At 41.3% G+C, this 26058-nt stretch overlaps 1 protein-coding gene across 2 annotated transcripts in view; it reads left to right on the top strand.

Annotated features, from left to right (window-relative positions):
• LOC124802723 (protein Spindly-like) overlaps positions 1-26058 on the top strand; it is an 85397-nt gene that overhangs the window by 49152 nt on the left and 10187 nt on the right. Inside the window, exons 5-8 of one of the 2 annotated variants that reach the window (XM_047263693.1) lie at positions 1398-1607; positions 1733-1834; positions 1934-2046; positions 19405-19571. In XM_047263693.1, the coding sequence (XP_047119649.1) occupies positions 1398-1607; positions 1733-1834; positions 1934-2046; positions 19405-19571 (592 nt within the window). Of the gene's footprint in view, positions 1-1397; positions 1608-1732; positions 1835-1933; positions 2047-19404; positions 19578-26058 lie in introns of both variants that reach the window. The other variant, XM_047263692.1, reaches the window with a different exon arrangement.

The following is a 26058-nucleotide window of genomic DNA, read 5'->3' as shown; positions in this document are numbered from 1 at the left end:
GCTGCGCAGCATTTGTTCACCGCCGCCGTCAGTGTCAGCCAGTTTGCCGTGGCATACGGAGCTCCATCGCAGTCTTTAACACTGGTAGCATGCCGCGACAGCGTGGACGTGAACCGTATGTGCAGTTGACGGACTTTGAGCGAGGGCGTATAGTGGGCATGCGGGAGGCCGGGTGGACGTACCGCCGAATTGCTCAACACGTGGGGCGTGAGGTCTCCACAGTACATCGATGTTGTCGCCAGTGGTCGGCGGAAGGTGCACGTGCCCGTCGACCTGGGACCAGACCGCAGCGACGCACGGATGCACGCCAAGACCGTAGGATCCTACACAGTGCCGTAGGGGACCGCACCGCCACTTCCCAGCAAATTAGGGACACTGTTGCTCCTGGGGTATCGGCGAGGACCATTCGCAACCGTCTCCATGAAGCTGGGCTACGGTCCCGCACACCGTTAGGCCGTCTTCCGCTCACGCCCCCACATCGCGCAGCCCGCATCCAGTGGTGTCGCGACAGACGTGAATGGAGGGACGAATGGAGACGTGTCGTCTTCAGCGATGAGAGTCGCTTCTGTCTTGGTGCCAATGATGGTCGTATGCGTGTTTGGCGCCGTGCAGGTGAGCGCCACAATCAGGACTGCATACGACCGAGGCACACAGGGCCAACACCCGGCATCACGGTGTGGGGAGCGATCTCCTACACTGGCCGTACACCACTGGTGATCGTCGAGGGGACACTGAATAGTGCACGGTACATCCAAACCGTCATCGAACCCATCGTTCTACCATTCCTAGACCGGCAAGGGAACTTGCTGTTCCAACAGGACAATGCACGTCCGCATGTATCCCGTGCCACCCAACGTGCTCTAGAAGGTGTAAGTCAACTACCCTGGCCAGCAAGATCTCCGGATCTGTCCCCCATTGAGCATGTTTGGGACTGGATGAAGCGTCGTCTCACGCGGTCTGCACGTCCAGCACGAACGCTGGTCCAACTGAGGCGCCAGGTGGAAATGGCATGCCAAGCCGTTCCACAGGACTACATCCAGCATCTCTACGATCGTCTCCATGGGAGAATAGCAGCCTGCATTGCTGCGAAAGGTGGATATACACTGTACTAGTGCCGACATTGTGCATGCTCTGTTGCCTGCGTCTATGTGCCTGTGGTTCTGTCAGTGTGATCATGTGATGTATCTGACCCCAGGAATGTGTCAATAAAGTTTCCCCTTCCTGGGACAATGAATTCACGGTGTTCTTATTTCAATTTCCAGGAGTGTATATGACAGCAACAATGTAATTATGATGGGACTACTTTTAGTTAATGTATCATTATGTATCTACTAAGTGGCATTTCATTCAAAAGTTGTGTATATAATGTCACATTTACATATATTTTCTATCTGCAGGCTCTTCAAGAACAAAATGCTTTAATGAAAGTTGAACTCGAAACACTCAAAGCAAAAGTGAACACTCATTCATCAAAAGGAAATTCACTATTTGCTGAAGTGGAAGATGGTCGACAGCAGTTGGAAAATCAAATCAAGAAGCAGAAGGTGCAGCTTTTGGCTTTGCAAAAACGCCATTTGCAGACATTCTTAACCTTTAGGAAGCTTCTGGTCAGTACTTATGCAACTTATTGCCATATTTCCTGATCTGTCACAATAGGTTGCTCTATCATTGAACTTAACTGTAGTAATTAAGTTAATTAAAGGTATATGCAACAAAATTTTCCTGCTTGTAGAAAGAAAAAGCCAGACTGTGTGAAGACTTGGCCCAAACCAAAGAACAAGTATCAACCAAGGAACTGCAGTTACAACTCACAGCATACAAAGAACGTTTAAAGGTAAGGCTTTTCTCTTTCCATTTTTAACTAAGATAGCATGTAAAAGAGAAATAAGTGCTCAGAGAATTTAAGAAGTGATAAGTATGTTAATGTTTCTAGGATCTAGAAACCGCACAAAGGGCATGGGTAGAAGAAAAAGCTGCTCTACCCATTGTTCTTGGCAATAATTATGAGTCGGTGAAGACATTTGATCGCTTAGTGGAGAAAGAGAGGTAAAGATAGATTTCCGTATTTCCTGATTATTTTTCTTTACTTTTAACACTACTGGAATAACTCAGTGTCTTCCACTTAATAGCTTGCAATTGAGTCCTGTGTTAAATGTCTCTGATCTGTCTTATCATTTCAGTATGTTGTTCTGTGTATTATTATTTAAGAGGTTTACTCTAAAAATTCCGAAAGATATGCTCCGAGAAGTCTGGCAATGTACTGGTTTGTACTTCGCACATCTTGTAAAACGACCATGATTGTAAAATCAGAGATAGCATAGAAACTCACCAACAATCATTCGTTGCATGTACCATTTGTGATTGATTGAAACGGAAAATAGGGGAAATTATGGTGCTACTGGAAACACCCTCTGCTACATATAGTAAGGTGGTTTATGGGGTATGGATGAAGTGTAAACTGACAGCATTAGAGTGGATACCGTTTGTAATTTGTAGCATAGCCTATACAGTACAGAGAAAGTGGCACTAACTGGTAAGTGGACCAAGCTTGGTAAAACAGAATTGGCAGATTTGCTGGCCCTAGTCCCAGCCCCACTATAGGGTGAGCAGTATCAATAATTCTAATCACTATGTATCTCCTCTATAGACTTCCATACAGGGTGAAAATGAACTCCACCAACAAAATTTTGGAGTTTATACATCGATATTTTCTGAGTATTTTGGCATAAACAACCTGTGATTTCCAGTGGTTCATTATGGAGTACGTAATCGTATTTTGATTTCTTACCCTGCATTACCTTTGTATCTTTATTGCACTAAAACTTCATGGACAACAATGCAAATGTTGGCAGTGTGTGATGTGTGTGCCTTGTTTGGGAACAAACTTCTTCAGTTAACTCACAGAACTTATTGTTCACAATAGTAATGATCACTTTGCTCTTTGCCCTCAGGTTTTCATTTAGTACTGCTCTGTTCTATCTCTGTTTCGGTTTTGTAGCAGTGTTAGTTGTACTTAGGGATCCAGAAAAATGTACACACCCTTTGACAGTCAATATTAATGGAACAAAGTGGCATACCGTTTAAATTTTTGCACTAGGGAAGGGCTCCATTTTATGCATTTAAAATGTCCTCCATTGGGGGTGAAATGATGTCAATTCTGCTGAACTGTTGGTTGAAGTACGCCTTCCCAGTCTCACGATCATGTAATCTTCCAGTAGAATTGCGGCATTTTTTTTTTCACCACCTGGCTAAGCTACGGTAACTGTTAAGCTTTGCACCTGCTTTCTGCATTGCCTGGTTCCTGGCAAAGCAGACCCCTGCCCTCTGTGGCTATAAGGGATATTATAGGAACCGTCGTGGCTATAATAGTGTCAGGTGGAATTTGCATCAATGTCCTGAACTCAGTATGTGGTGAACCCGTGCCCCTTCAAACCCCTCTTGAAGCTGTGGCTGTCAGGATAAGGACAACACAGGAAATAACTGTCTGCAATGTATATCTTCCTCCAGATGGTGCAGTACCCCTGAATGTAGTAGCTGGACTCATTGATCAACTCCCTAAACCTTTCCTACTTTTGGTAGATGTTAATGCCCATGACCCCTTGTGAGGTGAGGCCATGCTTACTGGCCGATGTAGGGAGGTCGAAAATTTACTGTCACGACTCGACCTCTGCCTCTTAAATACAGGTGCCCCTACACGTTTCACATATTTGGCCATTGATCTCTCGGTTTGCAGTCCTGGTCTTCTCCCATTTATCCATTGGAAAGCACATGACGACCTGTGTGGTAGTGACCACTTCCCATCTTCCTGTCACTCCCCTGGCGACATCCCCACGGACGCCTACCCAGATGGATTTTAAACAAGGCAGACTGGGAAGCCTTCACCTCTGCTGTCACTGCTGAATCTCCCCCACATGGTGCCATAGATGTTGTTGTTGAGAAGGTGACTACAACGATAATTTCTGCAGCAGAAAATGTGATCCCTCATTCCTTAGAGTGCCCCCGGCAAAAGACAGGACCTTGGTGGTCGCCAGAAGTCGCTGAGGCAATTAAAGGGTGTTGGCGAGCTCTACAGTGAGAAGTGGCACACTTCCCCAGAGCATAGCCTTTAAGCTACTCCCTGCCTGTCGTTCACCAGCTTATAAAAAGACAGAAACAGGAGTGTCGGGAGAGGTACATGTCGAACATTGGGTGCCATTCATCGCCTTCCCAAGTCTGGACGAAGATAAGATGTCTTTTTGGGTACCAGACCCCCAACAGGTGTCCCTGGCATTAACATCAGTGGTGTCTTATCTACCGATGCAAATGCGATTGCCGAGCACTTTGCTCAAGCCTCTGCATCGGAGAACTAGCCCCAACCTTTTGCACCCTCAAACAGCAGATAGAAAGGAAAGTCCTCTCATTCACTACAGGCCACAGTGAATCTTATAACACCCCATTTACAGAGTGGGAGCTCCTCAATGCCTTTGCACATTGCCCCGACACAGCTCCTGGGCCGGATTGGATTCAGTCAGATGTTTAAACATCTCTCATCTGACTATAAATGACATTTCCTAGTCATATTTAGCTGGATCTGGCACAATGGCATCTTTTCATCGCAATGGCGGGAGAGCACATCCTCATTCCAATGCTCAAACCCACTTGAAGTGTATAACTACCGGCCTATCAGCCTCACCAACATTCTTTGTAAGCTGCTGGAACGTATCGTGTGTCAGCGGTTGGGTTGGGTCCTGGAGTCATGTGGCCTACTGGCTCCATGTTTGGGCGGCTTCCGCCAGGGTCACTCTGCCACTGATAATCTTGTATCCCTTGAGTCCGAACAGCCTTTTCCAGATGCCAACATCTGGTTGCCATCTTTTTTGACTTATGTAAAGCATACAAACACGACCTGGCGACATAATATCCTTGCCACATTGTATGAGTGGGGTCTCTGGGGCCCGCTCCCGACTTTTATCCAAAACTTCCTGTCGCTCCGTACTTTCCAAGTCCAAGTCGGTGCCTCCCATAGTTCCTCCCATATTCAGGAGAATGGTGCTCTGCAGCGCTCCTTATTGAGTGTGTCTATTTTTAGTGGCTATTAACGGTCTAGCAGCATCTGTAGGGCCATCGGTCTCACCTTCTCTGTATGTGGATGACTTCTGCATTTCGTACTGCTCCTCTAGCACTGGTGTTGCTGAGCGGTGCCTACAAGGAGTCATTCACAAGGTGCAGTCTGGGCTCTAACCCATGGCTTCCAGTTTTCAGCTGGGAAGTCGTGTCATGCATTTCTGTCAGCGTCGTACCATTCATCCGGAACCTGAACTTTAACTTAATGATGATCCAATCACTATAGTGGAGACATATCGATTCTTAGGACTGGTTTTTGATACCCAATTGTCTTGGCTGCCTCACCTTTGGTCAGCTTAAGTGGAAGCGCTCGCAGCACCTCAGTGCCCTCCACTGCCTGAGCAATACCAACTAGGGTGCAGATCGCTCTACGCTGCTGCAGCTCTACGGAGCCCTTGTTTAATCCCGCTGTGACTACGCGAGTCTGGTTTACGGTTCGGCGGCGCCCTTGGCATTGTGTTTACTCGACCCAGTGCACCACTGTGGCATTTGCCTAGCGACGGGAGCTTTTAGAATGAGTCCAGTGACCAGTGTCCTGGTGGAGGCCGGCGTCCCTCCATTGAGGGTTAGGTGTGCACAACTGCTCACCAGTTAAGTTGCACATGTTCGTAGTTCTCCTGCACATCCGAATTACTGTCTCCTTTTCCCAACAACAGTGGTTCACCTCCCGCATCAGCGGCCCAGGTCAGGGCTTACGATTGCAGTTTGTGTCCAGTCCCTTCTATCTGAGCTGGAGTCTTTCCCGTTATCACCTCTCCTCGAGGTCCATTCACGTACATCTCCATGGTGTACACCTAGGCTGCAGATTCTTCTGGACCTTTTGCATGGTCCTGATGACTCCGTTAACCCTGTGGCTCTCCACTATCACATCTTCAGATTCTCAACATGTACCAGGGCCATGAAGTGGTTTACACTGACGGCTCAGTGTCTGATGGTCATGTAGGCTTTGCTTATGTTCATTGAGGACATATTGAACAGCACTCCTTGCCAGATGGCTGCAGTGTTTTCACTGCAGAGCTGGCGGCCATATCTTGTGCTCTTCTGCATATCCGATCGTGCCCTTGCGAGTCATTTCTACTGTGTGCTGACTCCTTGAGCAGCGTATAAGCTATCGACCAGTGCTACCCACGCCATCCTTTGGTAGCGTCCATTCAGGAGTCCATTTATGCCCTGGAATGGTCCCATTGTTCAGTGGTGTTTGTGTGGACCCCAGTACACGTCTGAATTCCAGGCAACGAACTTGCTGACAGGTTGGCCAAATGGGCTATGCAGAAACTGCTCTTGAGATGGGCATCTTCGAAACAGATCTGCATTTTGTCTTACGCTGTAGGGATTTTCTGCTTTGGGAGACAGAATGGCATAACAGTACGCACAACAAACTGCGTGTCATTAAGGGGACTACGAATGTGTGGAAGTCTTCCATGTGGTCCTCTCGCAGGGAATCAGTTGTCCTCTGCCAGCTTCATATTGGCCATATGTGACTAACACGTTTACTTCCTCCATCACGAGTACCCACCTCAGTGTTGCTATGGCTCACAAATGATGGTTGTCCACCTCTTGTTGGACTGCCCACTTTTAGCTGATCTGTGGTGGACTTTTAACTTTCCCAGCACCCTCCTTTGGTGTTGGGTGACAATGAGTCAACAGCAGCCTTAGTTTTACATTTTATTCATGAGGGTGGGTTTTATTATTTGATCTAAGTTTTAGCGCATGTCCTTTGTCCCTCTGTGTCCTCCATCCTGTGCTTTTAGGTTTTAATGTGTTGCAGAGTGGTTGGCTTCTCCTTTTTATTCTCATTGTTAGCCAGCCATGGTAATCTGCTCTCTTGTCTTGATTTCTTCTACACGTTTCTTGCAACTCTCTGTGGTTTTCTTGTCCACTTTTGTCCATTTTAGTGTTTGTTGCCCTTCTGTCATTCTTGTGGTTTTCTCTTTTCCTCCAGCTGTGTTTTGTTTGCCTTGATTATTTTACTCCCACCCTTGTGGAATTATTTTAATTGGAATGAGGGACTGATGACATAGCAGTTTGGTCCCTCCCTCCCTCTTTTTCACCAACCAACCATCCAACCCGAGCACTGGGTCCTGGGTTTGATTCCTGGCGGAGTTAGAGATTTTCACCTGCCCTGAGATGACTGGGTGTTGTTGTGTTGTCTTAATCATCATCAATCCCCATTACGGTCGAAGGAAGGCAACGGCAAACCACCTCCATTAGGACCTTGCCTAGTACGACAGTATGGGTCTCCTGCATCTCTCCCCTACGCTCTGTCAAGAAGCATGGGACTTCATTTCCATTTCCATGGTGTTAAGCAAATAATTCTCTCAGTTTTGTGTTTCTAATTATGTTCTTTGTTTCAAAATAAATGATAAGATGAACCTTCATTAGTATATGTTATGCACACATTTTGCAAACTCAAAAGAAATCTTTGTGTTAGTTAAGACCCGTACTGAATGTAAACATCATTTGTGATCAGCTGTATTGTATCGTACATGTAAAAGTTTGTATCATAAAGTACACTAGAAAGGTGGAATCTACTTTTATATTAAAGGAACCTTACCTACCCCCAAATACATTGCAAGACAGTGTTAAAATCTCAATAGATAGAAAACGACCTGCAAAAAGGAATTTACCTCTCAACCAAAGTAGCTGAAGACTGCGATGTGATTTCATCCACAGACACAACTAAAACAGTGGCTTTTATAGGATGAGATGCCATAAGAACAAAAATGGTGGTGAACAATCAAATAGTAGAACATGGCAGCCATTTTAATCATCTGATACGTGATACCTCAGGAAAGTATGGCAAAGATGTAGACAAGTAGAAAAACTTGGAAAACTATGTGTAACAACAGACAAGTATTTAAGAGACAAGATACAAAGAATAAAACACAGTTTTACAAAGTAATGGCTTGCGCACTATTTGTAGTTGGAACGGAACTGTGATCTTAAGAGGCTACTAAAAGGGCTCTTACATCTAGTGAAACTTTTACGTTGTTGACTTGGCAATTATTAGGACATCATTAGTTTTAGCTCTTTTGCAACCTTTTTGGCTTAATTGTGTATGATCTCCTCTTAGGGTTGGACTTCCACCTTTCTAAATTTCAGGGAAGTACGGCTCGTTTGGTGAGGGCACGTTACATGATGCATAATCTATTTTCCTCCTCCTATGATATGTGTCAAATGCCAAATGTTGTGACACACATTCTCCCACTGTACTAGTAAAGCTACTTTTGTGTGTGGCAGGACAACCCCATAAATGTGTAAATTACATAGGACACCATCCCCCTTGTTTGCCAACACATTGTTTCCAAGAGGGAGGAGAAAATCCAGCATTATAAAACACTTGACCAACAGTAATATCAAGATGCCTAGAAAAAGTTTGAACAACTGCATCCAATCGATCTGATGTCAAACTTTACAAACATTGTGTCAAAGTTTACACCTAGCTTGATGAAAAGGTCTCAAACAGAACTCATGGCCCACACCACATTTTAATACCTGTTCAACCACCCACCCACAGTAACATTGGTAATCACTCCATCAATGCAACTGGAGAGGCCTCATCCTCCTCCAGCATCACCAGGAAAGAAGATACCTGACAGAGTGCCCTCCCTCCCCAGATGAAACACACCAGCAACCTACCATCAACCAGTGGCCAACAGGACCACAGACTGTGGATCATACAGGAGAACGGTCTTCTTCTGTCCCAAAAGTCAAGACAGGAAAAATTTCAGTGCAAAAATTGCTCTGGTCAATCTGGCACCAATTTTCCCCGACATTGAGCCTGTGAATACCGATGGAGGGCCAAACATTCAGGTGGATTGTGACTCGGCAGCAAATTAATTTGTACTCCTCTTTTCCCTTTGCTGCTTTCTTACATCCAAATCTGATGTTTCTGTAATGGAACTGTAACAGCTACTATTGCCATATGGCTGAACTCTGTCGGTTTATACCTACTCACTTTGCAGCTGGCATGGCTCTACATGATACATGGTTTTCTGAAACCCAACTCTCTACTATTAAAAATTAAGATCCCACTGTACAAATTGCATTAGCGCCAAGAGGGCATCTGGAGGAATCTGCACATTCATTCGATTTGACATTTTCAGTGAGCAGATGCCACTGTCTACGGCATTAGAAGCTGTTGCTCTTCATGTCTACCTGTCATTTAAGGTAACAGTATACGATAACTGTCTACCCCCAGACAGATTTATACCATGTCATAAGCTGATGGAACAGCTGCCTCCAACTTCCCTCCTGCTGAGTTGACAATCCTCTGTGAGCCACCCAAACCACATGTTGCAGGTGCCAAGTAATAGAGCAATCAATTTCAGAGCTGGAAATCTGACACTCAGCTATAGATATTAGTTGGCATCTCAAGCATCTCTCTCTGAATTCAGTGATCCATCCATGGCGACCTCTGCGACAGCAACCACTTTCCTGCTGTTCTCTCTTTCTCTACACATTGGCAAGCCGAACATAACCAGGCGGGTCACATTGGAAAGCCAACTGGCAAGCCTTCATCTCCAGAACAATTTTTGAAACCAGTCAAAAGAAAGGCATCGAAAGAATAGTAAAAAATACATACTGTGGAGGCAATGATATCCTTCCTTCAGTCTCTTCCCGAAGGACACCAGTGCCATGGTGACCTGAAGAAAAAACTGCAGCTATCAGGGCATGGCAGGGCACTTTGACACAAGTGCCATCCGTCTACAGAACATTTAGTAGCATACTTGAGACTCTGAGCAGAGACACAGTTTTTAATAAAGAAGAGAAAGCAGGATTGTTGGAAACGGTATGTATCATCTACAAGAACCCACAACCTACCACTGCGTTTGTAGCTACATACTGTTCGCAGTATTTCCTGGCATCCTCCTCAATGGAAAAATCTGTACTGATCCTGCTATTATTGCTGAATGTTCTGTGGCGCACTGCCGAAGTGCGTGCATGCAATAAATACAGTAGTAATTTCATGATTCAGAAATGCCTGGCAGAGCGAAACTCGTTATCCTTCGGTGCACATAACTTTGAATCATACAATATGCCATGAAATCTTCACAGGATATCAGCCGAGCGTTGTTGTCTTCTAGTTACAATGTTTCAATGGCTTGCATATCCATCATCTTTGCCTGAAGATGATGGATACACAACCCATTGAAACGTTGCGACTAGAAGACGACAACAACGCTCGGCTGATATCCCGTGAAGATTTCATAGCTGAAATTCACCGACAAAGCCTGTAATCGCACATACAATATGCCATTTACTAAATAGAAATTTCACAGCATTTTAACAAACTGGTGAGACACAGCCCCTGAAAATGTTAGCAATGACAGCATAAAACACATCCTTTGGTTGTCAGTCATATTTGATGGAAGCCAGTGTGGAGTTGCTAGTCTCCCACTGCATTGGGTACCTCCCCAGTTTGTGGATAGGGGAATGCTCACCAGATATAGTGCATGTCAGGGAAACACCCGGGGTGGACTGACACTAGTGTCTGCTGTCTTGTAGTGTGATATTGGCTTATCAAAGACTAAAGAAAGAAAACTTTGAGAATAATTTACATGGTCCCCTGGGTTGGGGGCTGTGCGAGAGCCAGCTCCTCACACAAGTGAAACAATTAGAATGCTAAAAAACCTAATAATACGCCTAGGAAAAACTGGAATCTTGGATGATGAACAAGTGAAGAAAAAAAGAAAATGACATTTGGATGCTGGAATGTGTGAGGTATCTCCATAAAATTGAATTTATTAGCAACAGAGATTGACAGGTTCAAAATGGATGTCGTACTCTGAGACCAAGAGGAAAGGCAAAGGAGGAGAACAACTAGGTAATGATTTATATATTTGCAGTGGGATGTCCAAAGCAGCAAGAGGCAAAGCTGGAGTCTCCATCATGACAAGGCAGGCATGGAAACAGTGTGTCACAAATTGGGACTTTATTAATGAATGCCTTTTTATGGCGGAAAAGACTGGTTGCGAAAAAAGTTGTAATTATTGGAGTATACATAACCACAAATGAGAAGAGACCAGGAGAAAGATACTTTCTAGACAATCCTTAGCAGGACTGTAGACAAAATCTCATAGTGGAAGCAACTTCTTACCATGTGGAATTTGAACAGATCTGGAATGAAAGAATCTTGTATGATAGTGGGAAAAGGTGGAGAGACAGAATACAGTGACAATGGAGAATGATTGATTGAAATTTATGAACAGTTTGACATGAAAGTTACCATCACATTTTTTAAACACAAGGATATTCATAATGTACTTGCAATAGAATACTAGAGAACTTTGTTGTATAATAAATTACATTTGACAGGCAAGTAGTTTCAAGGCAGCATACATTAGATCATACAGAAGAACCCAGTGTGTATCAGACCATTATCTAGTAAAAATGAAGAGTTTTTGGCCATGGAAGAATGCAAAGAATGATACTAACAACACTAAAATGAATTGTGCTGAGAAAGCTCAGAATCTACAGTTCAGTGTTGACAGCCAACAAGATGAAAGTATACGAACACTCTTTGCCGCCAGGCTGGGAACAATGTTGCAAGAATCATTTGAAGGAAGTACAAAGTAAATATAGGAATACATAAAAACCAGTGTTATAGCAACAGAAGTGCTGGGCATATAGGGAAACAACCACAGCTGTACAGCAGAATGGTGGTTGGAGGAAACAGAGGTGGCAATTAGAGGAAAGAGGAACATTTTCAGTCAGTGGTTCAATAATAAACCGAAAGCAGCAAGAACAGTCTACAAAGAAAATAAGAACGAAGTGATGGAAAAAATACAGATAGCAAAGATGGGAAAGGACATGTACAATGTCAATAGTGAACTAGTATTTGTGAGAGTGAAAGAAGTGTTGTCAGTATTAAAAGGGCTTCAACAAGAGACAAAAGCAAAGACTGGTCTTCAACTGATAACACCAAAGGAATGGAAGAATATTTCTGGAAATTATTAATTGAGGATACAGAAGAATAGCTGGAAGAAGGAATAGTGAACAGAAAGGAATAGGAAGGGAAGGAAATCCAAATTTTAGAAAGTGAGGTGAGTACGAGGTAAAGAATGGTAAATCACCTGGATGAAGTGATATCAGTCTGGAGTTCCTAAAATATGGTGGTGACAAAATTGTGAAACTAATAACATGAGTATTCAATACATTGTTACATGGAGATTCAGTAATCAAGGAAAAGAAGCTAGGTTATATTAATACCACATTTAAAAAAAGGATGACAAAAGCTGCTTGAACTATCGAGGAATTTGTGTTATAGACACATTATTGTGAAGTTTTGGGAAAGAGATTAAAAACAAGCTGGAAATTTCAAAAACCCAGGAATAACATTGAGGCTTCACAGCTGGTAGATCATGCATAGACTGAAGTCTTACATCCATGTGTAGTACAAGGAAAGATGATTATGACAGAATAATATTAAGTAGGAAGGAAGTTGCAGAACATATGCTGTGTACAGATGTTTGTTTTCGTTGGTGCAGACATTAAACGGTGGGAGGGGTGGGGGATGTGAGAAAATGGCAAGGTGTGATGATGAGTAAATGGCTTCACCTGCTGTTGACGGGGCCTTAGATGTTTTGACATCAGGGCTTTGTGGTAGCTTGACCATCAAGGAACAACCACACTACAAGAATGAAAACAAAAGACAAGATGGTTTTGTTGTGGCGTAGCAAGACAGCCACGCCACGGAAGTAGCCGAAAGGCACGCATTTAGTTCACGCAGGCAAGAGATAGGTCTGTAACAGGATACGTAATGAATGCTATAAAGAAAAGTACGTAGCTTCTGGAATACTTAACTTTAATCCATCCTTGGTACATCGCTATTGACGATATAAGTGAGACTCCATAGATACATGCAATGTTACTAATGGCGCCTTGCTAGGTAGTAGCCATTGACTTAGCTGAAGGCTATTCTAACTATCTGCTCTGCAAATGAGCGAGGCTTCGTCAGTGTGCATCGCTAGCTACGTCGTCCGTACAACTGGGCGAGTGCTAGTCAGTCTCTCGAGACCTGCCTTGTGGTGGCGCTCGGTCTGCGATCCCTGACAGTGGCGACACGTGGGTCCGACATGTACTAATGGACCGCGGCCGATTTAAAGCTACCACCTAGCAAGTGTGGTGTCTGCCGGTGACACCACAGGTTTTGTGACAAATAAAATATATACAGCAATCTTGGATGTTATGTTGAGCCTTTGAGGTGTATGTCATATGAAGAGCTATGTTCTGCTCTAATTCATGAGTCACTCTAATGATCTATTCAACCATTTAAGGAAATATCTGTTTGTAAAAGGAAGTGGTCAAGCCTTTCCTTGGCTGCACACTGGATTTCAGAGGCACTGATTAGCAGGAGCTCTACTCCAAGAGAATCAACTACAGCTATGCCAACTGGGTTAAAAAAGAAGGTTAACGCATCAGATAGTGCATAGGGTGACAAATCTCATGAAACGTGCTTTCAGTTTCAACTACAGGAAGTGAGCCAGCAGCTACATGAAACCTTACAACAGATCTTAGAGAAACCTAGGGAGAAATAAAAAAACATAGGATTAATTTTCGTAGATTTAGAAAAAGCATATGATACTGTCCTGAGAAAAATACTTTGGAGAGCAATACACATGGAAAACATAAAGGATCCTTTAACTAAAATAATACAAGAAATGTATAAACGTAACATGTGTCAACTGAAAATTGATAATAAATCTTCTCAGAAACTTAGAACAAGCAAGGGTTTGTTAAAAGGCTGTCCCATGTCACCAACATAGTTTAAAATCTACAGAGACTGTAGTCTTAAGGCATGGTCTCATAAATGCAATGGGATGGGGCTAAAAATTAAAGATGGAGTTTATTTAGGTCACCTACTATTTGCTGATGATAAAGTAGTTTTAATTTAAGACAGAAGATGCAAATTATATATGTAATCGAGTAGCAGTGGAATGCAGAAACTAGGTATTGAAGATTATCAGAAAACAGAATACCTGACTGATGATCTAGATGACTTATACATAGAGGGAAAGAGCATTAAGGTGGTCAGTACTTTCTGTTTGGGATGCATTTTAGAGATGGAGGGAAAATTAGAGCTAGAAATTAATAAAAGAATTAAGAATGGAAGGAAACTCATTGGGATGCTCAATTTAATCTTTTGGAGCAGAAATGTAATAACCCAAAGCAAAATAATCATATATAAATCAATATTAGAGAGCATAATTATGTATGGAATGGAGACATGGATTACTAATATGACACACACACACACACACACACACACACACACACACACACACACACACACACACATATTTAAAGAGAATGGAAGTAAGTGAAAGAATACATGACATGATCGATGGATGGAAGCAAGTTACAATGGTATGGGCATTTAAGAAGAATGGAGGAAGCCAGAATACTGAAAATTATCCAGGAATGGGAAATGAAGAGGAAAGAAGGATACACTAACTGGCTCCAAAATGTACAATGAACAATGAGAAGACTTGACACAGGGGAAAAAGATATACAAGATCAAAACAGCTGGAGTGACATCCGAGGAGATTAAGATCTTATGTAACGATGTAATAATTTCTGGGTATTTGTTACGTCGACAAAACCGTGTGTATAGAGGTAAATCTCAATTAATTAAAAAAATTTGATGGGGGAGGAGAGTTTCAATCCTATTGGTAGGATGGTATTGTTATTTCTCTCCTGAAAGTGGGAAAAGACCCTCTTATTGTACTTATCACTGCAGTGGATGCTCTGAGTAGCCTCGGGCTCCTTTTTCACTCTGCATTACAGCACATTTTTAAACTTTAGTGTACATATTTTATCTATCCGTTTATTTAAGCAAATTAGTTTGTAGTCTGTACAATCTGCTTTTTCTCACATTTTAATTGTACTGAAAATGTCTACCTTCCTTGTTATATTCTTCAGTGACCAGCTAGAATTTTTTTTAGGTGCCTAGATTTTGTCATTTTCAACTATCTGGCTACAGCTAGTGTCACACTCACTTTTAACCATTAAGACATTTTCACAACCCTGGAGCTGACAATTCTCCTTTTCTTGCTACATATGTTTTTACGAGAATTTGCAGTGAGGGACTAATAACAAAGTAGTCTAATCTCTCTAAACCCATAACCATGATTGTTATAAAATAATGATGCTCTCCATACTACCCAGCCGGCTGGAGTGGCCAAGCGGTTCTAGGCACTTCAGTCTGGAACCGCGTGACCGCTACAGTCGCAGGTTCGAACCCTGCCTCGGGCATGGATGTGTGTGATGCATTTAGGTTAGTTAGGTTTAAGTAGTTCTAAGTCCTAGGGGACTGACGACCTCAGATGTTAAGTTCCATAGTGCTCAGAGCCATCCATACTACTCAACAAAAGTGAGGTACAGGTCACTTAGAAACAACAAAGTAAGAAAGATCCAAGCAGCTAAGTGAGATTTCTTTGGGCTGTGAAAAGATGCACCAGTGTAGACAAATTAAGAAACACACACACTTAGAAGGTATAAACATGTTCAACATGAGGGGGAGTAATGGACAACAGAAGGAAATGGTGGGAGCATCTCAACAGAATGAACAGCGGTAGACTTCCTTACAAAGATACAAATTATAATCCAATACACCGAAGGAAGTCTGGGCAGGCCAGAGAAGAGATGGGTGCCATAACAAAAGCCTAATGCTTGATGTACAAAAGATAAGCATTTGACACAATCAAGATACCTTTCAACATACAACCACACCGCAACCCTAACAGTTTGGCAACATTTGTGATAAACAAAAAGCATGTCCAATTTTTCAACTATTGTGTACATTGTGAATGTCTAAATAACTTCATGAGCAAGTTGTTTGACTGCTACCACAGCAGATCACAGACTAAAAGGCTTCAAACTCACATGAACTGTTTATATTTGGTTCAGTAGGTCAGGCATTTGTGGAAACTTCTGCAGATGGTGGGAGAGTGGTTGGTGGTGCTGTTATCTTGTTACTGTATGATAGAGCTCAACCTATTATGTTTTTAAAGTCCTCTTGAAATAATTTTTCTGATGCTACAGAAAACAGTTCATGGTCTTTAAAATGCCATATTTAGCATCTTTAAATGTTGCAAGTTAGTTGTGTCTATCAGAAAATTCTCCACATTGTCTGCTATAACTACTGAGAAAATCTTCTCATTATACATATTTGTTCTGTATATGTCTGGGCGGGCCTGTCTTAGAATACTGTCCGTCATTTAGTGTGTGTCACTTATCAACTTAACATAATGATTTTTCATATTATTTTACGGAACCTTCTATTAATGGAAAAATTCCATTTAGCTACAAATATGTACAAAAAACAGAGGTCAGTGTAATGAGTTGTTCAGAATTTTAATTACACAGATCTGTAAAACTTCACATTTGGAAAAGGTAGTTTTGTTTTTCATAGTTCCAGTGTAGATTGAAAGTTAAATAATAATTAGCTTGAAACTTAAGTTTGCAGCCATGTGATATGCACAGAAGCAACGAACAGTACAATCTTCATAAGATCATCAAGATTTTCTTCTTCTCCATGTTATGAACATGGCTACACATTGCCATGTTCTCCATAACAGCAATAAGGAACTGAAGTGATTTCTTCGTACTACTTTATCGAAGAGGACAAATGCATTCAATGAATAAAGTTCTATAGTAAACAACATTCCATTAGAACTACTGATAACCTTGGGAGAGCCAGCCCTGGCAAAACTCTACCATCTGGTGAACAAGATGTATGAGACAGGCGAAATACCCTTAGACTTCAAGAAGAATATAATAATTCCAATCCCAAAGAAAGCAGGTGTTGACAGATGTGAAAATTACCTAATTATCAGTTTAATAAGTCACAGCTGCAAAATACTAACACGAATTCTTTACAGACGAATGGAAAAACTGGTAGTAGCCAGCCTCAGGGAAGATCAGTTTGGATTCCGTAGAACTATTGGAACACGTGAGGCCATACTGACCGTATGACTTACCTTAGAAAATAAATTAAGGAAAGGCAAACCTACATTTCTAGCATTTGTAGACAGACTTAGAGAAAGCTTTTGACAATGTTGACTGGAATACTCTCTTTCAAATTCTGAAGGTGGCAGAGGTAAAATACAGGGAGCGAAAGGCTATTTACAATTTGTACAGAAACCAGATGGCAGTTATAAGAGTCGAGGGGCATGAAAGGGAAGCAGTGGTTGGGAAGGGAGTGGGACAGGGTAGTAGCCTCTCCCCAATGTTATTCAATCTGTATAGTGAGCAAGCAGTAAAGGAAACAAAATAAAAATTCGAAGTAGGTATTAAAATCCATGGAGAAGAAATAAAAGCTTTGAGGTTTGTTGATGAAATTGTAATTCTGTCAGAGACAGCAAAAGACTTGGAAGAGCAGTTGAACGGAATGGAGAGCATCTTGAAAGATGGATATAAGATGAACATCAACAAAAGCAAAATGAGGGTAATGGAATGTAGTTGAATTACGTCTGGTGATGCTGAGGGAATTAGATTAGGAAATGAGACGCTTAAAGTAGTAGATGAGTTTTGCAATTTGGGCAGCAAAATAACTGATGATGGTCGAAGTAGAGAAGATATAAAATGTAGACTGGCAATGGCAAGGAAAGCGTTACTGAAGAAGAGAAATTTGTTAACATAGAGTATAGATTTAAGTCTCAGGAAGTTGTTTCTGAAAGTATTTGTGTGGAGTGTAGCCGTGTATGGAAGTGAAACGTGGATGATAAATAGTTTAGACAAGAAGAGAGTAGAAGCTTTCAAAATGTGATGCTACAGAAGAATGCTGAAGATTAGATGGGTAGATCACATAACTAATGAGGAGGTATTGAATAGAATTGGGGAGAAGAGGAGTTTGTGGTACAACTTGACAAGAAGGGATCGGTTGGTAAGACATGTTCTGAGGCATCAAGGGATGTGTTGTCGTATGATGCAACTGCTATTGACATTGACACCTCTGTATATCTCTTATATGTAGCCTTTGTTTCAGGGTTGACAATAGTGAGTAAAGATAAACATGTCCTTCTCATCATTTCATCAAATTCCTATTACTTTGCCTCTCTGAAAAACAGTTTCCTATCACAAAATAACGGAGAATGTCACAAGTTTGTACGGGCTGACTGTGATATCTGTGGGAAACTGACTGATAATCGTGCAAGTGGTTTCTTAAGTGTCATTATGATCAGAGTTGACTGAAGCACGTCTTTGTACATGTTTTAAGACCTGGTATCTTTCAACATGTGTCTCACTTGGGAACTTTCAAAGAATGGTTGTCTAGATTCTAAAGCCCCTTTTTAATTTTAGTAGTAGATACTGTATCCAACATCTCTTAAAGATCAAACTGTTGTCGGTCACTTCATCTGTCTGGATTACACAAACTACTGAATTTGTTTGTTGCATTATACATGGTCCAAATTTTATTGAGCATTCACTGTGGACGGTTTACATAATTAGTAGAACAGAAAAGTAAAGGTACTTTCTTATATTTAAAAAAAATGGGTGAAACTTACAATCCTTTGGAATGTTGGTGTCACTAGCATCAGTGCTATTAAGTAATTTAGCATGAATGGAAACCTTAGAGGAGCTGGTGACAATACAGTAGATGAATCTGTACCATCCAGCTGATGAGCACATGCTAATTATTCACCTGATGAACTTTCATCACTTGCCTCATCTGATAACATATCATGTGTTGTCAAGCCCTTATGCAATGTCAGATCCTCTGTTGCTGCTATTTCTAAATGCATTTTGTAAACTACTATACAAGATGACAAACATCTCTTAATTTCTAATACATAAAACATGCATACACACAATGGGATCTCTAGTGGTAACAACTGCAACCAAATAATCGATGCTGAGCAAGAAGTATGAAGTGGATACTCTGACTTCAACAATCAACTATTGGATAGAAACAGTAATATTTAGGACTCCATTTTTAAAGGGTTCTTGCAGAATTACTTCAATAAACTTGGTATTTTAAGTTTCCGATATATTTTAAAATAAAAGATAGTACTTGACACAAGTGGTTAATGGTATTTATATTATTAACACATCTTTAATGGCTGCTTCATTTTGTTAATATTTACATTCAATTCTCACATGTGCCGAGTCGTTCTCGAAATATAAGGAACTCTATAATTGAATTAATTAATGTTTTTTTAAAACTGTGATTCAGTATTTTAAGTTTATTATTTGCTGTCTTTACATGGTTACAATGTTGAGAGTGTACCTTTCTTTTGAAAGGAGATACGCTCTACAGATTATATCCTTGAAAACTGCTGTTTGATTTTCCATTAGAGAGAAGACTAAAAAGATCTGGGAACGATATGAAGATATTATGATGAGGTACATCGCAATGACTGATGAAGTCGTAGCTTTGAAAAGTGAGACTGGTGTTACGGAAAGAATGAGATTGCGTGCAGAGGAGGAAATAGTTAAACTTAAACAGGAGATTGAGAAGAAAGGTGAAGGTAATGTTTATCTAGCTTTCATCTGTTAGGAAAGTAGACTTTTGTGCAAACTTCTGTTTTATTTTGCAAAATGAACCACACATTATTGTTTAAGAAATATAATAAATGCCGTTTTACAGTAATTTTTCATGGAGTCAGAGTTTCTGAAATTTGCATGTCAAAGTTAGTTTCCCTTCTGTTGCTTCACTAATTTGTGAAACCATTTGCTGAACAGTATACATTATAATTTTATCATAAAGTTTGTTTTCTATTCTTTGACAACAAGTTTAGTTAGAACAGTAAGTGTCCTAGGCTGATGAAACTAATAGTGTCTTGACATAAGGAAGTTTGTCAGTATATAAATTTTCAACAGTAATCTATGTAACAAATTGTTTATACCTAAAAACAAAGATGATGTGACTTACCAAACGGAAGTGCTGGCACGTCGATAGACACACAAACATACACACAAAATTCAAGCTTTCGCAACAAACTGTTGCCTCATCAGGAAAGAGGGAAGGAGAGGGAAAGACGAAAGGATGTGGGTTTTAAGGGAGAGGGTAAGGAGTCATTCCAATCCCGGGAGCGGAAAGACTTATCTTAGGGGGAAAAAAGGACAGGTATACACTCGCACACACACTCATATCCATCTGCACATACACAAACACAAGCAGACATTTGTACTGACTCCTTACCCTCTCCCTTAAAACCCACATCCTTTCGTCTTTCCCTCTCCTTCCCTCTTTCCTGATGAGGCAACAGTTTGTTGCGAAAGCTTGAATTTTGTGTGTATGTTTGTAAATGTATGCTAATAGCTCAAAACAAGTGTTAGAAGGATATTCAAAAAGTAAATGACATTAATTTATAAAGAAAAAGTGCAGGTATATAAAGACACGTTTTATTATATTCAATTAAAGCTACCACTGTCAGTTCTTTGTCCACATAATTGCTTCCTACACACAACACTCTTGTCACATCAGGTAACAAGTTTTTCAGTGCCCTTGTTGTTGATTTCTACCACCCATGAGCTAAATTGTGCATTGGAACAATCCTTTAATTCATTATCATCGTCAAACCACTGTGACCATAGCCGTTTCATTATCTGAAAAAGGTAAAAAATCAAGGTCTAAGTCAAGCATTTTCATTGTGAGAAATTCATTTGAGCAGAGCAGAAAACTGAAGCAGTTGGGAACAACTGAAGCAATTGGGAATCTCGTGATGGAAAACCAAATGATTAAACCTGAAGGTCCAAGCACTAGAAACGTTTTACAACAAGAGCTAAAATTATTGGCTGCGGAGTTTCTCGCACACAAAACTGGAATCAGAAAAGCACCTCCCACTGAAAATTAGAGGAGTTGAATGTGTGATTGAAGCAACACAGACTATACCCAAATTCGAACAGACCACACAGAATGATACTACTGCAGCAGCAGGGTAGGTAGCAATGCAGGACTCCACACCGACCAACTCAAAGGCAGCTCTTGAACCACAACAAACAGTCCATGTTGACGCCACAGTTGTTTACACAGCAATCTGGCCTATCAAAACCTGCAGAACTGCTAAAAGTACAAACTCTCAAAAAGCACAATAATTAAACTGGTGCTTGTATACAAACATAAGAGTGGCAGTTCCACACCAAAAACAAATAAGAGGAGGGAGTTAGTGACAACAAACAAGCAGAAAATGAAAGGGGTGGGGGAAGTAGGCTGCCTGTAGAGAAAAATGTATCTGCGACACTGACTCAAAAACCAGTGTAACAAAAGGTGGATTTAAATATCGTTAAAGATCCTTCGATGTTTCCAGTGGACTAGATATTCTTAAGAGTGGATGGCGTAGGTACAGAACCCAGCCAACTGTGTACAGAGCCTGGAAGAAAAATAAAAATCAAGGACTCCAAAGACTTAAGTGTTGCTACTTGTGTAAAAGAGTCCCATCAGAAATTCCCGTGAACATGAAATGAGAAAACAACTGTTCAGTCTACATTAATGATCTTCTCTGTGGCTTTAACTCAAGCTAATTTAATGTTGGCTCTGAAAATTTATAAATTATGAATAAGAAGCAGTTATTCTTATCTTACAGGAAGTTAGTATTTTAAATTTGTCAGTTCCTGGGTTCCGTGCATTAATAAACATAGCTCCGAAAGAAAGTACAGTTGTTTTATTAGGGGAAGGTATTCCCATAAATCATAAACTTAGGCCGCAAGATAAGTTTGACATTCATGGCTAACATTAAATAACAATAAAAAAGATATTTATCTGTTGGACAGGTCCCCGCAACCTGTTAATAGGTAGTGACTTTAACTGTGTGCTCAACAAAAAATACCAGTCACCGACTTTTAACTACTGCAAAGAGCCACACGAATTGGTTCAGAATGTTAAACTGAAAGACTCTTGGGAATTAAAGTATTCCACTGTAGCGAAATATTTTCCTCGCCTCAAGTTTGTGCAGCCAGCTAAATAGACTGCATTGTCTGATAATATAAGTGAACAGATTTTTGCTGTTGATGTGGTTCATGTGGTGTCACCGCCAGACACCACACTTGCTAGGTGGTAGCCTTTAAATCGGCCGCAGTCCGTTAGTATACGTCGGACCCGCGAGTCGCCACTATCAGTGATTGCAGACCAAGCGCCGCCACACGGCAGGTCTAGAGAGACATCCTAGCACTCGCCCCAGTTGTACAGCCGACTTTGCTAGCGATGGTTCACTGACAAATTACGCTCTCATTTGCTGAGACGATAGTTAGCATAGCTTTCAGCTACGTCATTTGCTACGACCTAGCAAGGCGCCATTATCAATTGCTATTTATCTTGTGATGCATGTACCGTCAGACCGATGTTTACCAATTATGGATTAAAGTTAAGTATTCCAGAAGCTACGTACTATTTTTGCTACTATTAAGACCTTGTCCTGTTCCAGACCTCACGCCATCCTGCGTGAGCTTAAACGCGTGCCCGTGCCCTTCGGCCTCCCATCCTAGTGGATTGGCTGTCTTGCCAGTCCACAAAAGTTCTGGCCTGTTTTATGATTATTCTGCTCTTTCAGTAACTGTAAACTTACCAAGTGACATAGATGGCAGTGGATGTTAAACATTTCACACCTCGCACACAGCGAATTATTCGATGTTATAAGTGACACTTATCACGCTTATCTATGCTCAAACAATAAATATTCGTCAAAATCAGAAGGGTGGACCAGTTTAGCCAAAAGGAAACTTGGGCAACACCTAGTTTATTATGGGGCTCAAGAAGCAAGAAACAATAAGACGACTTTTGTTACAACTTATTGAGAGAGCTATATGATACATCCAGAAATAAACTTGATAACAGCCAAACTATTGAGCATGGAACAGAAACAAACAAATTGAAACTCACAAGATAAAATCAAAACCCAAATCTCTTTAAGTAGCAACTTCTATGTTCCATTTCATCAGAGACCATATAAACGATAAATAGACTTCACAGAATGCTTGGAAACGGAAAATGGCAGCTTACTCACAAAGCAGAATGACATTGTCCAGAAAATTCAACGACAATTTGAAACAATGTACTCTCAAGATGAAACAGGCGACACGTCTATAGGAGAAGACTGACCTAGGCTGCATATCATGCAATGTGTGTTTCATATTGTGCAACACAATACCTGTACAGCAACTGTGTGCCACGTGCTTAACCATACAAAAGGCTCAAAACTAATGCAATGGTTGTGGTAAGAGTGCTGTAGCTCCAGAGCAGGAGGTTGTGGCACCTGGCGTATGGTGCGAGTTTTGAGTGCCTCCACGCTCCAGGGTGGAGGCGTATGACACCCATTGGCCATGAAGCTGTTGGACAACACAATGGCCCAGGGGCCATCAAACACCCCACCCCCCTTCACACACACACACACACACACACACACACACACACACACACACACACACACACACACACACAAAAAAAAAGTGTTTTACAACAGAAACAGTACAAACAAAAAAGATCACCGTGAACAGTGGATCACTCGGCTCATGGGTGAAAAACACAGCAAATTGCGCATTGAAATATGAACTGCAGGACAAGTGAACGTTGACATTTCACACACACACATTGTGATCCATGGATTCCATTCCTGTGTCACGTCAGGCTGAGTGTCAGCAGTATATTGAAGCTGGCAGCATTTTTTGCTCTGCTTTGGAGAGTGGAGAGTATCGTGGCCGGAATGATGCGTGATGTGTCCCCTCAAATGTGCTATGTGCACCTTTCCCCTAATGGTTCGCATACCAGTGCTGCTTCAGCAGTGTGCACAGCTGGCTGGCACTGCAGCACGCACCACCTTGTGTAACGACCTCAGAGCAGGCAAGAGTACCCATTGAATTTAAGTATGTTACTAAACAGAGGAAAAGAAAGTAACAAGGATTCACTGACTAGCAGTGATCAAACAGGGAAGAGTTCAGCACCGAACCCCACAGGCATGTGGCATGTGGTGTTTGGGAGGGTTCACTACCTCGACACCTTGCGCTGAGCCCAAGTCCACCTTGAATGAGGCCACAGCCTGTAGAGGGTACCAGGCCTCTAGCGGCTGGTACGAGCATTGGCGGAACATCTCCTTCAAGTCGGGTTGCATGAGAGTGCAGCTTCAAGTGGGTGGTAAACTCTATCTGAGACTAAATATGACCACGAAACTGACAGCAAGCAAGTACCATGAGGGAAAGTTGAAAAGCACTTTGAGGGCTACAAAGAAGGAAAAAGAGTGAATTTTTTCTGGGATTTTTTTTTAAGGCAGAAGACATTTTAGAGTTAATCAACAAGTTGCCACCACAACACAGAATACCTGGACTAGACGGTATATGAAAAGAGTTTTATCTTAAGTCGTGGAGTATCATTGGCACAACTTTTACTGAAATTTTAAATGAAATTATGTCGGGAGGCACTGTTCCCATTAGGACCAAAATGGGTGAAATTGATCTAATGTCAAAGAAAATATACAACTTCTGCCCAGTAACTTCACTAAACTTGGATAATAAAAAGATTGCCACAGCATTTATAGCAGAATTATGTCCCTCCTTGACAAAGTAGTGAAAATTCAAAAAGCCTGCCTTCCAAGGAAACCTGTCATGACCCTAATTTCTGAATACTGTAACATTATTTCATAGTAGTGAAAATTCAAAAAGCCTGCCTTCCAAGGAGACCTGTCATGACCCTAATTTCTGAATACTGTAACATTATTTCATAGTTGCCATAACTAACATAAAATGAACTTTACTTTCTGTTGACTTTTGTGAGGCTTTTGACTGTATCAATTTCCACTATTTAGAACAGGTACTGAAACAAATAGGATTTGAAGAAAGGGCTGTAAAAGTAAACTGGAATTTGATAACAAATCACTACAGGGATTATACGAGGGTCACTCCAAAAGAAATGCACACTATTTTTGTAAAAATACAGTTTTCATTCTGCATGTGTGCATTTCTTTTGGAGTGACCCTCGTATCAACAGATACATAACAAAGGTGATTCAGATACAAAAGGGTGTACCACAAGGCAGTCTGCTTTCAGTGTCACTTTTTGTGTTGTGACTGGAGCCACTACTCAGGAGACTGAACGGAAAACTAACTGGTGTGGCTATGGTTTTCATAAGTCAAGAGAACAATATAGGAAATAGGAAAACTGAAAACTGAAATTGACATTGACAACTACAGTGCAGCCTCTAGAACAAAAATAAACTAGGGAAAATGTGTAATATTAAATGCCAGAGGTTTTGGAATTGTTGGTGTACTGTGGGTGCAAATGGTAAACAGCCACGACACACTAGGAATCATAATGGTAAATGGCAACCAAAAACTGAAAGCACACAACAAACTAAATACAAGGTGCCTTAATAGAAAACAACTGGTTAAAAAAAAAATCAGGATTGTGGCTCAGAGGTGTGTATTCAGTTATTAAACTGCAGGCCAAAAAGACAATACAAATGTCCAGAAGGTGTGTGCGACCAGGCCATATCTTCAAGCTAAATTACAGTGTGATCATAAAATCAAGACAGATGGGTAGCTTAGAATAAATGGATATCAGAAGGAAGACGACTGCACTGTGTGTAAAACGAACCACTGTAGTGGTTAACAAGGAGCCAAGCACCATCACATGGAAGCTTTCCAAACATTGTGCACACTGAAAGTATAAAACCGCCCATTGACATAAGCAATATAAATTTAAAACTTAAATGTATCAGAGAATTTTACCTGGAAGAGAGTTCCCTTGATAACATAGCACGTCACAAAAAAAAACAGTATTAATGACAAAGACCTTGACTGATGAATGAAAGAAGACAGATAGCCAAAACCTTGTCGAACTTACGCACCCAAATATCACATGGAAAACAATGTGGGAAAATTTTAGCTTGAAAATTCGTTCATCAGAAGTGGTTTCAACTTCATGTAAAGTTGTAAACAATACTGTTGCAACTAATGGAAAAATTTAACCTTATTGAGTGAAGTGATATTGACAAGTGGCTCAAATGTGATATAAAATTTGACT

This window comes from Schistocerca piceifrons, chromosome 6, assembly GCF_021461385.2.
Source record: "Schistocerca piceifrons isolate TAMUIC-IGC-003096 chromosome 6, iqSchPice1.1, whole genome shotgun sequence".
Classification (NCBI taxonomy): domain Eukaryota; kingdom Metazoa; phylum Arthropoda; class Insecta; order Orthoptera; family Acrididae; genus Schistocerca; species Schistocerca piceifrons.
Note: the sequence above shows the minus strand (reverse complement) of the source record. Positions and strands in the feature narration are given on the sequence as shown.